At 40.0% G+C, this 16,637-nt stretch overlaps 1 protein-coding gene across 3 annotated transcripts in view; it reads right to left on the bottom strand.

The window, feature by feature from the left end:
* Positions 1-16,637, bottom strand: part of DHRSX (dehydrogenase/reductase X-linked) — a 161,936-nt gene that overhangs the window by 118,666 nt on the left and 26,633 nt on the right. For 2 of the 3 annotated variants that reach the window (XM_063149680.1, XM_063149678.1), the window contains one exon: positions 5,528-5,635. In XM_063149680.1, the coding sequence (XP_063005750.1) occupies positions 5,528-5,635 (108 nt within the window). Of the gene's footprint in view, positions 1-5,527; positions 5,636-5,730; positions 5,818-16,637 lie in introns of those variants that run through there. The other variant, XM_063149679.1, reaches the window with a different exon arrangement.

The raw sequence follows: 16,637 nt of genomic DNA, 5'->3' as shown, positions 1-16,637 counted from the left end.
CACACTTACTGGCCTATGCACAACATTTTCCCCAAACTGCCCAGCACTGTATTTGTCACCTTACACTTCTTCTTTACCAAAGATGATTTAAGGTTTTATGCAGCAGATACTAGTCCAGAAATACTTTTACACTTCTGATGGATTTTGGTTTTAATCACAGTGGCCTGTTTTAGATTGCTTTAAATTCTTTTTGATGTCTAATACTGTGTTTATAACAATCTGTTACTGAATTTGCAACAATCTCCATACTATTTTAAGCTCTGTATCTTTTTAGCTGCTCATTTTATATACTTCAGAGACAGTGAACAGATTGAAGACTTCAAGCCCATTTGGTTTCTCCTCATAAGGTTGCTTTTCCATCCCCCTGATAAAACTTGTTTTCCTCTAGACCCTTTAAGACCATTTTGAAATAGGCAGACCAGAACACAAAGTATTTACAGTTCTGGCCCATGAAGGGTTCATAGAGTTGAATCAACTCATATTGTCTGTTTAGTTTGTTCATTTTCTAATAATTTCTAATATTTGTTTTGATTTTTGCACCCTATGGAGCACCACTGAATTTCACAGAATGATCTATTTTAACCCTGAGATCTACTTCCAAAGTGATGATGTTCGACACAGAATCCATCACATCTTGTTTTGGCATTAAAATTTTTCCCCATGTCCATCACTCCATATTGATCTACATTGAGCTGTACATGCCTTTTAACACTCAGCTTCTTATGGTCTTCCTGAAATTCTTCACACATCCCTGGTCTTTATCACCCTGAACAGTTTGATACAATTTGAAGCCCTTGTCACTTCATTATGTGCTCTTCCTATAAAATTATTTGTTGAAAGCACCATATGTTAAAACAAGCACAGACGTGACAGTCTTACAACAGAAGTTAGGGACTAAAGTGTTTGACAAGATTCAAACATATTTGGAAGACTGTGTGTGGCACATGTATGGTGCATAATTAACAATAAACAGAGATTTCCATAACCCTGATTACAGTGCACTGATATGATAAAACCTGAACTGAATTACAATTATAAAGCAATCTGCATGCATTTCCTTTATGCTCATACAGAAAAATGAAATCATCACCCACTTTTAATAGGCTGGTAAAATTTTGACACTTCCTGAGTAACTCTAGAACTCATTCAGGCCTAAAAAACCTGGCTGAAATTAGGAAGATAAATACTTAAAAAAAAAAAAATATATAACCCAAGCATCTCATAGATCCATGTATATTAAAAAGGACTATTAAAGTAACCCATAAAAATTTTCAGTAATTGTTGAAAATGAACTATTGCACCATCTTGATAGGATTTAATTATCCCTCGAAAGTCACTTTTTAGTATTATACAATATAGGAATTGTCTGATTCATGGTGCAGAGAATCCAGCTTGAAAATTGGAAACTAATGGGAATGAAAGAGGTGACAGAAATATCTCTTGCTCAGTGTCCTGCAGAGCTTACCGAGGTCACACAGAAGTGCTGAATCTGGTGATGGAAGTACATTTATTTATGCCAAATTGCAGGGCTCAAGCCAAAATTGCATAGCTCAAATAAGTCACCTGAATATATATACATATGTATAAGTATAATGAGATTGCTTCCTTCAAAGTGTGATCCTGTCTTAGAAACCTGTGACACTGATATACTCAGACATTAAAGATTGATTACACTGCCCTGAACCTGATGTTTTATACCAAGCAAAAGTGTAACATTTTAAAGGTGCAATTATTTTGATTTTCATTTACTGTTTTCAGATAGAATTATCAAAACTTCTACATTAGATATTATCACACATTATCTCAGCCTTCTTTTATTAATATACTGAGGGCAAAAAAAAAAAAAAAGAAAAAATCAAATTGAGGCTTTCTTTTTTTGAGTCAACAATTTTAACATGCACACACAGAATCCTCATAAAATTAAACTGTGAACATGGATGGAAGGAATATGAATAGTTTATGCTTTTTTATCATTCTAAATTGAGAGAACTGTGGCAAAAACCTTGAACCAGACCTGAACATACTGAGTTTTATGTCCTGGACTGGGGGAGGTCATAGAATAGTCCAGGATATCCTGATTTCCAATGTCCTCATTTATTTGTAAGTGCATACAAAACATCACCTTCAATATCAGTCACTGCTGAATACAGTGTGTCATTTACTTTCTGTCTCTGAAAATGAAATTTCAAGTTTATTTATCAACAAGTAAATTGCATAGGAGGGAGCGGGAGCTCCCTGTATAGCTGGATTGTGAAGATTCACCACAGCCATCAATTTTCCCTACCAGGGGTTTGGTGTTTGCCGTGAGATTTTTCTGAAGTAAAAGCCCTGCTGACTGTGAGTGCAGCTACTGAGAAAAGCAGCCTGGAAGAAAGCCTCAATGAAACCTATCAAACAAATACATAAATATACAGAAAATTACTTTCATCATTTTAGCATTCACCAAAACCTCTTTCTCAGGGAGAGGCTGAGGGCAGGGTGAGCAGAGGGAAACTGTCAGTGGGGGATGGAGGCTTGTGCAACAGTGCTGGGACTGGAAAGGAAGGAGGTTTGAAAGAACTATGAAACCGCCTGCTGTAAAGGCTCTGAGTGAAGATACTGCCTTTTGTACAGTGCCTACTCACGCTCCACAAGGTAACATGCTTCCTACTTATTTGCTTTCCTCCTTCCATGGGTGGATTGGGTTTAAAAGTAGGTTGTTTCAAGTATTTACTCCTCTAAAATGTCAAACTGCATCAAAATCACATCCATCACAAATGGTGAATCATTTTTCACATCAGACATTCAGGCTTGACTCATTTGTCTGCTGCAGGGATATCATCCTTTATTGCTACAGTTCCTATAATGGGTAATAAGCATTCAGTGATTGAGCATGATTGACTGCAAGCTACATGTGACTCTCTCTTGCAAGCCCAAATTCACTTAACATCCACACCTTTTTCACAGAAGTTCATGTCTATATACAAACATAGGGTGAAAACAATACTAGAGGAGAAAGCTTGAGCACGCTTGCTCTCTTATTTGAGCCTTGTGTGGCCTGAAGCAGAACGTGCTAATGCATGCCAATGTGCCAGCAGACATTTCAAACATAATCTGGACACTTGGGCCCAACAGTTATGAGCAAGGATGGAAGGTCATTGCTTTTATTGTGCTTTTGAGACTGTTATGATCTTGCAGCTGGAAAAGTGCCTGGGACTATCCATTCTTCTGACAGGGCTGCTTTGGTCTGAAGAGTTTCACAGGCAAAGAAGATGGCTGTGACTCACAGGGCTCAGTGTTTAGGTCAGAGTTTGCTCAGAAGAAATGAATCAGCTGGATGACTTACTCATCAAATGCTTCCTATAATTAATTTCATTAATTCACATTTGTAGGGATTCATAATGAAAACAGTAAGATTGATACGATTGCGGAGTCAATGGAAGTGTGTGGGTTTGTAGGCACCAAAAGAAAGAGCCAAGTGTTAAAAGAATGCCCTTTCTTGACAAACAAAGGCATGTTTAGAGGACACTGTTCCTGTGCTGTGCATGTCAAGGCCACAGCACAGAAGACTGGCAGCAGACAGCCATGCACTCTGCCATCAGGAGGATTGCATCTCCAGGTTACAGCTCATTACCAATACCATTATTTTCCCTGTTAGCCCAGCCTAAAAATAGGCTATAGACAGAGCCTAAATATTGCAGACCAGGAAAAATGTACTGAGAGCTGCTGAGCAATATAAAAGATCACTGAACAGCAGTGGTTGGAAGGGAGCTCTGTCCAATCCCCCTGCTAAGGCAGTTGCACCCAGAACAAGTAAGACAGGGCACATCCAGATGAATTGTTAATACCTCCAGAGAAGGAGAATGCACAACTTCTGTGGCAGATCTGGCCATAAAATAGCCTGTCACTTCTGATCAAGAGGAACCACAGGGACAGGATAAGGACTGTCAGCTGGCATGACCTTTTCCCAGACTCAGGTGATGCTCACAAGATCACACGAGCTCACACATCTGGGTGCTTATGAGACAAGGGTGTGAGGCTGAGTGAAGGAGATTTATGACAGAGTGACTGTGAGTTGAAAAAAATTCAGCTTATTTAGAGATTGTGCACCTAAATCTCACCCTCCCATTCCTAAAACTCTCACACTGAATTTTCTTATATGGAATACCCTAAACTTTAAGTGATACAAAATAAATCTTTAAAAAAAAGAATGTTCTATGCTTTTGTGACCCTATGCAAAGAGAAGAAAATTACCCTTTTTGTTTTCCCAGAGTACATTTTTGCACTCCACCTTAAAGATGAAAAGCAATTTTAGTGAAATATTAATGCTGACATCATTAGCTACATCTAGCTACATTAGTAACATCTGGCATTTAGCTACATAAAGAAGCATCTACTTGCACTTTGTAGACGCTTGGGTTTGACACATCTATTAAAACATGTATGAGTAAGTGGTGTTCCACATTACACCTGTATGATTCCAGGACAATTCCATTATGTTACTGACTGCACTACACTAAAAGTACATGGCTGCTGTGCTCTTGTCCATTGTTTGGAGTGAGTCTGATATGTGTACAAAACCTTAGAGAGCAAATTCCGTATAAAAGTTGAACAAAATGGCATTATCAGCTTGATAGTGTACAATGAAACAGCAATATTCAGTGACTCTATGGAATACAATTTACAGTGGTTTAGGTAAAAATCTAGTTAAGGAAAGATGAAGTGAGCAAATGTAGCAGTTTAAACATAAAAGTATTCATTATACTACATTCTGATTAAGTAGACATATTAGTAGACATATTCCTCTACTACAAATACATATTTGCAGTAAAAGAAGTTTTAAAAAATAGGAAGTCTCCTAAATAGTGTCTGTGGTAGAAAGAAGAAATGGTGCACACGGGACAGTTTTTGAATTCATAGAGAAATTCACCTAACTTGAAATGTCTCACTCTAACTCAGCCACCTTATCAACTCTTTATTATCAATGGAGAGGAACAGGCACCTCCAGAAGGTGAATTGCCCAATCCGTCTCAGACTGACACGATTGAATCTCCAGGTATTTATTTTCTTGTCACTGCCTAGAGAGGTCTCTCACAGTGACAAAATTGAGAAGTAAATGTGCAATTTTTACATGGATAAAGTTATAAGGGCTTCCTCTGTCCTTACATACATCATCCCCCACTAAACTCTGTAATACTCCTTCAAGTCTTTAATTTGTTTTCCTCTTAATGAAAACATACACCCCAACGCTGATGCATGACCCATCCCCAGTACAAGGAACTAAATAAAATAAATACTTTTGTAATACTAATTTTTAAGGATTTTTATTGTTTAGTACAACTCTTACAAATCCTACAGAAAAAATCCCATCCACTATTTTTTTCAAGATCTTGCAAAGGAAAACCCAAATTAATCTTTATTTGTGCTAAACACTAACAAAATATTCCTCTACATTCCCCCGATGCCAGAAAGAAAATACACCTTAAAAGGAAAAAAAAAAAAAAGACTTCATGAAACAAAAAGTATATTAAGAAAATAATGACTTTACCTATTATCACATGCATGCCAAGTCTTGCCAAATACTTCACAGTTTGGTAACCAATTCCTTTAGTGCCTCCAGTCACTATAGCAACCTTTCCATTTTGTGTAGGGAAAACTATATGAGAAAAAAGAAATAACACAAGGTTAGTTCACAATAGTAGCACAATTAAGAAGTTAAGATATATTTTAAAGAGTGTACACTTAACAGACCGCTCAAGCCAGGCCAGTGAACAATCTCAGGAATAAACTCTGTATGGAAATAAAAACTTTGGGACATCCACCATTATTTACCGCACTATAATTTTCCAGTGTTAACAGTTCACAAAAGACTGAGGTTGACGACACGAAAAGCAAACAAGCACTTCAGAAATTTTCTCATTTCTATTTGCATTCATTTCATCATCCTGCAGTCATCTGACCTTTACAATTTCCACCATAATTCTGTTACTGAGCAAGGTGGCGGCACTTACGTCAGCTCAGGGGCGGCTTACTCAATGTGTACAGGGGAAAAATTCAATTGGCAGCATGATTCCCTGGAAATTTCTTGAATGACAAAAGACCAGCCTCTGTCAGTAACATGGAGGAAAGATCTCAGTCAAAGGTGAGCCTTCAAAAGTACACCAGCTGACCCAATTTCCCCGCATAACTGAGCACTTTCCCTTCTGAAATCACGAGGCCCTGAGCCCCAAAGAAAGGAGGAAGCAATTTTCTTGCATGAAAGCCCCCATCTGCTTTTCCCACCCACATTAGCCCTGTCCCACAGCAGCCAGCATCCCCAACACTCCCTGCCAGCCTCCACTCCAAGTGCTCCTTGACCCACACACAGCCTGGCAGGCAGGGAATGCTCCCAGACTCCCTCTGCTGCAGGGGTGGCTTAGACACATCCTGTGTCTCCTGCCTCCCCAGGAGCCCTTAGCCTGCCAAGTGAGCCAAGAAGCCTCTGGGATGGCCCTTGCAGAGCAGCTGCCATCCCAGCTACGAGCTCCCACACTGGGTGCAGGCTGCACAGCACATTCCCCCACCATGGAGGGAGTCATGCAGCCAAAGCACAGCAAAGGCATTATCATTCAACTGCTTGGGAAAGGCTTGAATTAGGTCTAATATCAACTACAATTTTTGTTTTGGGGTGGAGAATGTTTCGTGTGAAGCACCATGTAGCCTTTAGGTGACCAAGGTGAATTTCTAATTTGCTTTGGAGTCAATGCCGTGAGGTATTTGGACAGGAAAAATAGTATTGAATACTTCGTTTTGCTGTGGTGCAGTGTCTGTAGGCAATTGTATAGATAAAAAATGTTAAAAAGATGCCAAGTTTCATCTTTCAAAGGACTTTCTATTTTGATTTCCAGGTTTTTAGGGGATTGCTTTGTTGTACAGCACCAACTCATATTTTACATAGTTATGAAACACAGGACTAGCACTGATACAAGCTTCTTTCTTCACAGCAACTTCAAAAAGGATCCACATTTCACCTTTTTTTAAATACATAGTTCTTTCCATCATGATTCAACATGAATTTCTCTTCAGTTAACAACTCATTTCTTCCCTTCCATGAAGAAGAGAAATTGCTTGCATTTCTTTGAAGGTTAACTCCAATTACAGTGATATGTATGCACACAGGTGTCCTGACATATATAATTCAAGCTAAGTATGACTTCCCCAGGAGCCTTCTTAAGGGGCTTCAATTTAGCTATATGCAGCCCTGCAATTTCCACCAAAAATATTTTTAATCATAAACTCTAAACAAAATGCCTACAGGTCCAAATCTTGTAAAGAGAAAATGCACTCTTTTGGGCCTGAGTACTAGAGTGTTTGCAGGGAACCCCGATGAGGGGAGAGAAATGATGCATCTGAGTTTATCTTATCAGGAGGCTAATTAATTACTATATTATATTATATTATATTATATTATATTATATTATATTATATTATATTATATTATATTATATTATATTATATTATATTATATTATATTATATTATATTATATTATATTATATTATATTATATTATATTATATTATATTATATTATATTATATTATATTATATTATATTATATTATATTATATTATGTTTATTATATTATATTACACTATGTTACATTACATCTAAACTGAATCTGAGTGTGCACTGACACTGCACACCCTGCTCTGAATCTCATGACTGCAGTCCCAACACACACACACAGCTGGCCCTGACAGGCCAAGAAACAAAACACCATCACTTTGGATAAACAATCTCCATGCTGCATTCCACATTTGCACAAACACAGGCACAGCAAACAAGATAAGAACTGTGTTTTCTTTCTCTGATGTTCAGAGAATGTGAAACCCAGAAATACTCTTGGGAGAGCTGTGCCTTGCTTTTCTCTGTGAGGAGAAATGTGGGGCTACAGAGTACCTTCTCTTCCTCTTCTGCCTCCCCATGCCTCCCTCCCCTGCTTCCTGGCCTCTCACCACATTGCTACCTGACATTCGGGTTTCACATGCGGCATACAGGTGCTGTCACTCATTTCCATTACTGCACCACCTATTGAATAAGAAGTGACATTTTAATGTGAAATTCACTTAGAAGAAAATTAATGAAAGAAAAGAAGAAAAAGAAGTCAGGACTGGGGAAAGGGCAATGACGTGAAGTGAAAATGGAAAGTCAGAAGAGCAAAGCAATAACAGGAATCACTGTGATAAAGTGGTTCTTAGCAGAGGACCTGATTTAGCAGATGAAAAAAGATGTCCAGTCCTACCCTGTCCACAGTGGCTGCAAAGAAAAGGACAAGTTTTTGGTCTTAATGGCCACTTGAAGACTTCACTGAAAAAATGCATTCTGTGCAATCCTATATCACAGAGAAGTTTAAAACAGAACTGCTTGTAGCAGCTAGCCCCAAGGACCTAAGAAAGCAGACAGGGAGGGAGAAATGAGGGCTGCAGACACACAGATAAGTGGTCATTATCTGTTTTATTTCCAAGAGATACAGCTTCCACATAACATGGTTTTGTATAGACACAACACTGCATGGCACAACTCAGTCTATCCACCCACTTCAGTCAAAATGGGAAATGAAAAGAGAAAAACTGAGGTACATCGGGGAGTGGGACAGGAAGAAAAGAAACTCCTCAATTAATTCTTAACTGTTATTAATTTCAAAAATATGCACAGTTTCCATCAAGTCAGATGTCTTAATAGAAAATGAATCTCCATTTAAATGAGATACAGCTAGTATTTATTTCAACAAAAGCAGTCAAGATCAAATACAGGTTCTGTGTGTATCCAGGGGCAACTCCAGTGAAAGGCAGTTTATTAGTGCCCTGTTCCCTCTAGAACTACAACCTCATGTGGAATTTGCAGTACACCCAACTTTCAGTGTTGAAACACCACTTCCATGATGAAACTCCGCATGAAATTTTCAAAGCAGACCTGGGCTCAGCCTGGTTTTCAGCAGGTACTGGTTTATTTTGTGTGAGAGGTTGAGCTGAGCGCAGCTGGAGCCTCACAGCCCCCCAGGCAGGAGGCAGTGGGGACCCACCAGCTTTGCAATGCCCAGAGAGGCTCCCTCTGGCACTCCTTGCATCTCCTTTAAACCACCCCAGATCTCTCTCTCCCTCTGCTCCTGGTAAGGAGGTAGATACTGATCTCAAGTTCAGAGGAATAATGCCAGTGATATCTCTGTGGGACATGAGAACAGTACAGCCCTGTGCTAATGAAATCCCCTGACCAAGCAGGAGCTGTTAATTTCCCTTGTGCTCAAAGAAACCAGCCTGCAGCCCTCAGGTGCTCCTTTATCACACCAGTGGCTGGGAGAAGCTTCTCTCAAGCTGCAGGTTCTGCCTGCATTCCAACGTATTTGGACGACATAAGCCTGTTTACTTTGCATGTGGATTACCATAAAACAGGAAAATAAGCCAGATTTATTATGTCCTGATATGAGGCTATTTAAAAAGGAATTATTTTGCTTTTAAATATACTTGTCCTTAATCAGAATTAAATTGCATGTCCATAGACATCCTCACACAAATTCAATACTACAAAAAATGTAAGGCAATTCTGTAATTTTAAAAAATACTAATTTTCAAGGGACTCTAAAACAGGGCTGTCAGGATGCCCCTGCAACTGTCAAAACCACATGGAAATAAGACAGTCTGCAGACCCATATCAATGAACAGTTCCTGCCAGAAAAATCTCAGCTCTGGAGCAGGGATGAGAGTCATTGAAGTAGCCAAATCAAAACAAAAGCACCAAGGTTTCTCTTTCTTTTAAAAAATACACCAAGTGAACACAGACAATGCAAGCCTCAGAAGAAGACCTTCCCTTGAGAGTAGCTGGCTTTGGTATTCTGAAACCTTTACAGCACACAGGGCTTGAGGCCAAGGGGAAAAAAGAAGAAAAAAATATTAGAAGTTTATTTAAAGCAAATTGCATCAAATTTTTACAAAGTTCCATCTCCTAACTTACTAATCCAGCATCTGCCTTGTGGCACATTATGGGTCATGTGGACATTGCAACAGAATTTCTTTCTAGTAATTTCCTCATTAACCCTCCTTTCAAGACATGGAAGGCCAAGGGTAGAATTTAGATTGTCTAAATCAGTCACCTGTGTTTATCAGGCAAAACCTGAGCACAGCTGAAGGCATCCAAAATGTTGGTCGGTGTCCACCTGTGAGGTGCCACTCTGGGACCTGCCTGCACCTCCTGAGCTGGCCACACAGTGCAGGAACTTTGGTGCTATTTGTGCTGGAGAGATCCCTACAGACAAATCTCAACAGTTTTTTTGGGTTTTTTTCATTCCTCCTATAACTGAATAATTTACATGCAAATATTAGTCCTGAAGGTAACTGGCAGAAGCACAGATGGAAAAAAAATGAAAAGAACTAACAATGAATATTTAGTTTCCTGACTGAATAACAAGATCCAAGTTTGGAGCGATTCCTGTATAGCAACACTGAGTGAGAAAAGAAGGCAAACTGTAATTTCCAGTCCTCATCTAACACCACAGGACAAGGCACAATCAAGTTCTTCTAGATAGATTAAAGAAATCATATAGCTCAATGTACCACAGAATTATTGAGTAGTTTTTCCTATTGCAAAATATTCTGACTCTTTTCCTCTGATTTATACCGTGGCAATGTTGAGATTACAGCCATTAAGCAGATGTAGAAAAAGAATTTATTTTCCATTCTGAGAGGCAATCAGTAAACTGCTGGGGAGCCCATGCAGCTTTTAGCAACAGCCTTTTTTGTGTGCCTTACAGAAACATCTCCATAAAATTCTGGTTTGGCAGAAACCAGGCCAACAGGGTCTGGATTCAAATGTCATTCCAGGACTATCCTAACAGAAGACAATTTAGGTACTCAAATCCTGACAGATAAGCCAGACAAACTGCTTGTGCCTCAAGCCTGTCCTAAGCCTGTGCAGAGGATTTTTTCAAATGCAAATTGTCTTCCCAAATTTGCACACCAAAATCTTTTCTGCTCCCAATCACTTTCCTAATGAACATCAATATGCAATCAAGATTGAAGGCCTTTAAGGCTGGAAACCAGGTAGGTGGCAACCAGCCCGACGAGTCCTTCTGTGCGAAGGCATCCTGCTGGTTTCAGCAGCTGGGGCCACAGGGCTCAGTGGTGATGAACAACTGCCATGCACACATGCAGGTCCACAGGCACACAGCCAGCAGCTCCAACACACCTCAGATGGCTGGATGCATTGTGAAAGGGAGACTTATCTGTCCAGGGACAGCATCTGTTTCCAATCACAGCTGGAGTTCTGCATCAGAGAGGAGACAAGCCTCCCAGCTTTTGAGAATCATGAGGAAATGGAGGTATCGGAGAGGCTGGCCCTGGCGTCACTCATGGGAAGAGAAAGGTGTTGAAGAACCAGAACAGCAGGAGAAACCGAACCATGGAAATGTGTCCCTTGCCCTACAAACTCATAGGTATCTCAAGGTGCTATTAATGGAACAGCAGCAGTCAGATGGCTCTAAGAATTTCAGCAGCCAGGGGAAGACCTAATTTAACAAGGCTCCCACGCAGCCACTGACAGGGAATAGGACTGGTAACAACTGCTCACAAAACCACAGCAAAACCCCTGGCACACAAAAGTTTCTTGTTTAACCAATGCACAAGACACACACAGAGCCTGAAATGCTGCATGCCAGTGAAACAGCAAACAACAACTCACACTTATCAATTCTGGAGACTCAGAGAAGTTCCATCCCTGTATTTCAGGGGAACGCACACTCAGCCTGTGCCCCATGAAGTGGACATTTCCACAACACAGCAGAGCAATTTGTCTGGGCTGCCTGGGCTGCCAACCAGTGCTGTAACTCCAGCCAAGGCACCACGTATCCAGGATGCCTGGACAAATGGCCAAAGTACAGCAAGGCAGCAAATGACACAAAAGGAGAGGAGCTGGCAGATACACCGACTAGAGAAGCAGAGTGCTCAGCCAGCTAAGGAGATGTTTACTCATCCCTTCCTGACATTGTCAACACAGGAACAAGTGACATTTCTTCAGAGTTAGCAGCAAACATCTGCTGAGCCAGACTAATGATTTTTTTTTTTTGAATTGCCAATGAAAACAACTTTAAAAAAACAACCAAACTTAAGGCTGCTCTAAATTTATAATATTTGTTTAGCTTTTTGATAAGCATGCCAGCTTGCTTACAGGGATGAAGTGATAGCATTTGCAGGCAAGATGACAAGCCCTTCACAGAAGGCTGAGATACAAGCTCCCAAAATCCATTACAGGACTTGTTCCTAGATATCTCATTTAACACATGCAGAAGTCATACCACAAATGAGCAGAACAGATAATTTTCCTCTTGTTTTTTCAACTCATGAACAAACTGTGGAGCCTTGGGGGGTATTAGAGAGCGACAGATATTGTTAGAGTCGAAGAGCACAAATTTGGAGCGTGAGTATCCACAGCAAGACCTAACTATAGTTGAAAAAGCCCCCACATATTAGAAAAGATGTAAGATAAGCTGGTGCAATAGTAAGATGAAAGTTATGATGCCAGCATTACAGTCCTGAAAGAAATATATTTTACTAAAGAAAAATAACAATACCCTAAATAAGGCAGCTGTTCAGAGCAAGAGTTTTTGGCACTCAAAAATACAAGACCTGTGGAAAGACATCTCTCTAACAGTGGGAAGGGGAGTGGAAAGCTACGCTAAAAATTTCATTTGCATGACACACCTATCTGCATTTCTTCTAGTGATTCTTGGAAAGACAGCATAAATGCAGATAAAGGCAGAAGTGTGTGTGGAAAGCAGGGTGTGGAAGGGGAAGCAGAAGGAAGTGTTAGACTTTCAAATAAGACACAGGAAAAGGGTTTTTTTGGTCAAGATGAGGTCATTTTCAAGTGCCTCATTCCCTTTGTCCCTCTCTTCACAGGTATTCAGGTGAAAGAGACACAGTTCTAAGCAATTTAATACACCTGAATCATAAACCTCTGCACAGTGTTATTGTCCTCAAAGCCAAAAAAGGACCCCAGTGAGAACAGTGGCACTGCTACCTACAGGTGCAAATCAACCATGGTTTGGTGGGGTAAGTCAAGGCACTGATCCATAGACTGCTAGAAAAGTAAGCTACAGCTATTGGCAAAGTAATAAAAAAGATATTTCCTCTCCACTTGCACATGTATTTTCAGTGCCCTGTTTTTCAGAACATATGATTGGTGTGTTTGCAAGTGAAGAAGTCCTGCCTGGTTGCAAGAGCGAGGGGAAGATGCATTTTCATATATCTTTCCACTGGAGCCTGAGTGCTTTTGCTTTATTTGTCTAATAGGATGCTCAGTAATGTTAGTTTTGGACTCTGTGATGCTGCTGGACTTGGCAGAAGGGCTGCATGGAGAAAATGATAGTTGGAGTTTTCAAAAATTATACAGACAGTAATTTTCCAAACTGATGTATGCTGCCTTCACTCTGTCCATGAAGAACCTCCTCCTCCAGGAAACCCTATGCAGACCTTCTGCATCAGGATCATGGATCATCCACAGCAAAAAAGCTGGATGTTGCCACCTCTCCCCCAAGAAAGAGGAGGGTGAGAATGGAGAAAACTAAAGAGGACTTTTAATTTGGGAATTTGTCTTGACATTTCAGAATTGCCTTTCTCTCAGACAATGGGAAATAAGGCTGCATTGAAAAACTGTTTGGTGAAGCATATATATGAGCTTTTTACAATACAAGTTCAGGCTGATTTTGACAGAGATATTAGGAAATTTGATCCTAACAAATATGAAGCTGCCCTAAGGTAAAAGAAAGCAAAAGTAGATGAGAGGGTAAGGTTCCCAAGTCCTGAATCTCACTTCTGGCCATGTTTGCCAGAGTTCCTGAGTACTTTGTTCCTTTTGCCAAAATTCATCTGAAGATAAGATATTTGAATTTAATTTTTTTTATGAGTGCCAAATAGATAGATTGAACACCATTATACAAATCAGTCAGATGGAAAATACCACAGTGCAGCATTAAAATCTGCTAAAATTTAATCAGGAATTCAAGTTTGCCTACAATCTGATCTTGGGAGGACAGTTCCCAACTGAATGTGCAGAAAAGGAGAGCACTTGATCCCTGGGAGGGACATGGGGTGATAGAGAAAGAATCAAGAGATGGAAAAGTTGTCTTTCAACAAGTACAAATTATATTAGTGAAATTATGGCTCTGCAAGTTCCCAGCGGACATCAAGCAACTCCTGCCATCACACACTAGTCCTAGTCTTACATATTCTTGCTATTCCTGGCTTAAGCCAGAGTTTGTTTGTTTGTTTGCTTGTTTTTCTGGAGAAACACTAGTCTTAAGGATTATTTCAGACAAAGGCTGATAGTACATTTGACAAACTTGTGCAAAAATATCTGGCACCTGACTACCCACTGGCATTACACCACACATGGCATGTTTTGCTTCACTGTGCAATCATTTTGTGCTGGGACAGATGCCAGCTGGGACTTGGACGAGGCCATGGGCATTGCCTTTGCTTGGAAAGGGGGGCTCTGCTGCCATGAGGCTGGACTGGAGAGGTGTGGGGGACAGCACTGTCACTGGCAAGGCACGGCACTAACTCAGCTCAGTGACAGTGAGCAGTCCCAGCCTCAGTCATAAAAGGCAATTCACAAAATATGACATTGGGTTTTGTGAAATAACTGCAGAATGGTTGTTGCAATAATACGAAGAAATCCCACTAATTCCTTACACTATACTGAACAGACACAGCCTGCATATGAAAGATTACTGGATTTGTCAAAAATATCGTGAGAAGAAACACGATGCTAGCTCCAAGAAAAAACTAATCTTCCCTACATATGCATATATTTAAAGGCTCCACTTACCCATATCATTTTTTACATGGGAAAATACTATCACAAGAATAGAGAAGGAGATTTTTCCATTTGTATTCCCTGCTCTGCTTATCTTTCATTCCTTTTATATATTTACCTATTAAGTCTTACTCTTTGGCTTTCTTCTCTTTCACTCCAGTCACACTAAAGATAGGGAAGTTATATACAGGTGTATCTTTAAATCAAGAAAAAGCATCTGATTATCTTTTGAACAGATTTAGTGATGCTTATTCCCATACTCCCTCCCTCTGGGCAAATGTAATTCTGCAATACCTTGGGCAATGTCATTTTATGTAAAACTTCCCAATGCTCTTCAAGTCATGTCACCATGTAATTATACTTTTTTCCTGTTGTGAAATGAGAGATGAAAAAGAGAAGCTTATCCCAGGATATTTAAATAGGGGCAATGGAAATAGCTCTGCATAGCCTAGTAGCTGCAGAGTGCATATTCCCATCCTGCAGAAGTTTGAGACATTAGAATTATTTTTTCATTCTCTACCAAGAACTGAAGATTGTCTAGGCTCCAAGATTTCCCAAACAGCTAACGAGTAGATGCAGCTGCATCTGACAGTGCTTTACATCCCTCAGGATGTAAGAAACCATTTCAAGTCCTTGCTTTCAGACATACCCCCAAGCATACAAAAGCCTTCCCAAATGCAATTCCCTATTTCCGAGTGCTACTTCCCTACAGAGAAAGTTTCATTTTAACCAAACATTTGACATTTAAAGACACTTTTCCAACTCGCTAAAGTCCCAAATAAATGTAGAGTTTGCCAAATCATGTTCATAAATCCATTGAAGAAGCCATAAATAACCAAAATGAAATGTGAATAATCTCAGAAAAGGTCTTCCCTTGGAAAGACCACATCCTATATATCTAAAAAAAATAGACAGTTATCTGCATGAAATGTGGCACAGAATTCTTAAGGTTTTAAAATTTCATGCCTAACTATGAAAAATTAGCATTTGGGTTACAATTTTGACCAAAAACCAGGGTAATGGCAGTGAGTTTGAAATGCTGGAGAAAATATGAATCAGCAAAGCATGATGCTGCTGTCGCTTCATTACAGACTGAGTAAATGTCATAACTAACTGCAGAGCAGAAACCTAATTTCAGAAAACTGTAAATGATAGTTGTTTCACAACAAAGTGACTTAAGAAAAGGTAAAAGGAATAAAAGTGGAGAAGGAGAAAGAAGGAGGAGAAGGAGAAGGAGAAGGAGAAGGAGAAGGAGAAGGAGAAGGAGAAGGAGAAGGAGAAGGAGAAGGAGAAGGAGAAGGAGAAGGAGAAGGAGAAGGAGAAGGAGAAAAGAACAGCTGATATTCTTGATTTGATCCCAAATACTGTAGAAATAAAGCTAAGCAGGCCTGTCCCCACACCTTGCATGGAAGAAAGGTTCCATCATAAACCCACAAGTCTGGAGAACATTTTAAGTTCCCAAAGCTCAGAAAATGGGGAGAGTCAGGTATTCAGCATCTGCTGAAGCTCAGAATGCTGAAACTCAGCACTCTCCTGGAGAAACTGGCTGGTTGGACAGACATACTGCTTGCTATGTAAAATCCTGGCTGGATGGCCATGGCTGGAGTGTGGGGGTGAATGAAGCTACATCCAGCTGGTAGCCAGTAACAAGTGAGGCCCCCCAGGGCTCAGGATTGGCATCAGTCCTGTTTAACATCTTTATCAATGGTCTGGATGAAGTGATTGAGGGCACTTTCAGCCAGTTTTCAGATGACACCAAGCTGGGCAGGAGTGTCAAACTGATGGAGGGCAGAAAGGCTCTACACAGGGAGAGC

Source organism: Melospiza melodia, chromosome 2 (assembly GCF_035770615.1).
Source record: "Melospiza melodia melodia isolate bMelMel2 chromosome 2, bMelMel2.pri, whole genome shotgun sequence".
NCBI classification, from domain to species: Eukaryota; Metazoa; Chordata; class Aves; order Passeriformes; family Passerellidae; genus Melospiza; species Melospiza melodia.
This window is presented reverse-complemented; position numbering and strand designations above follow the sequence as displayed.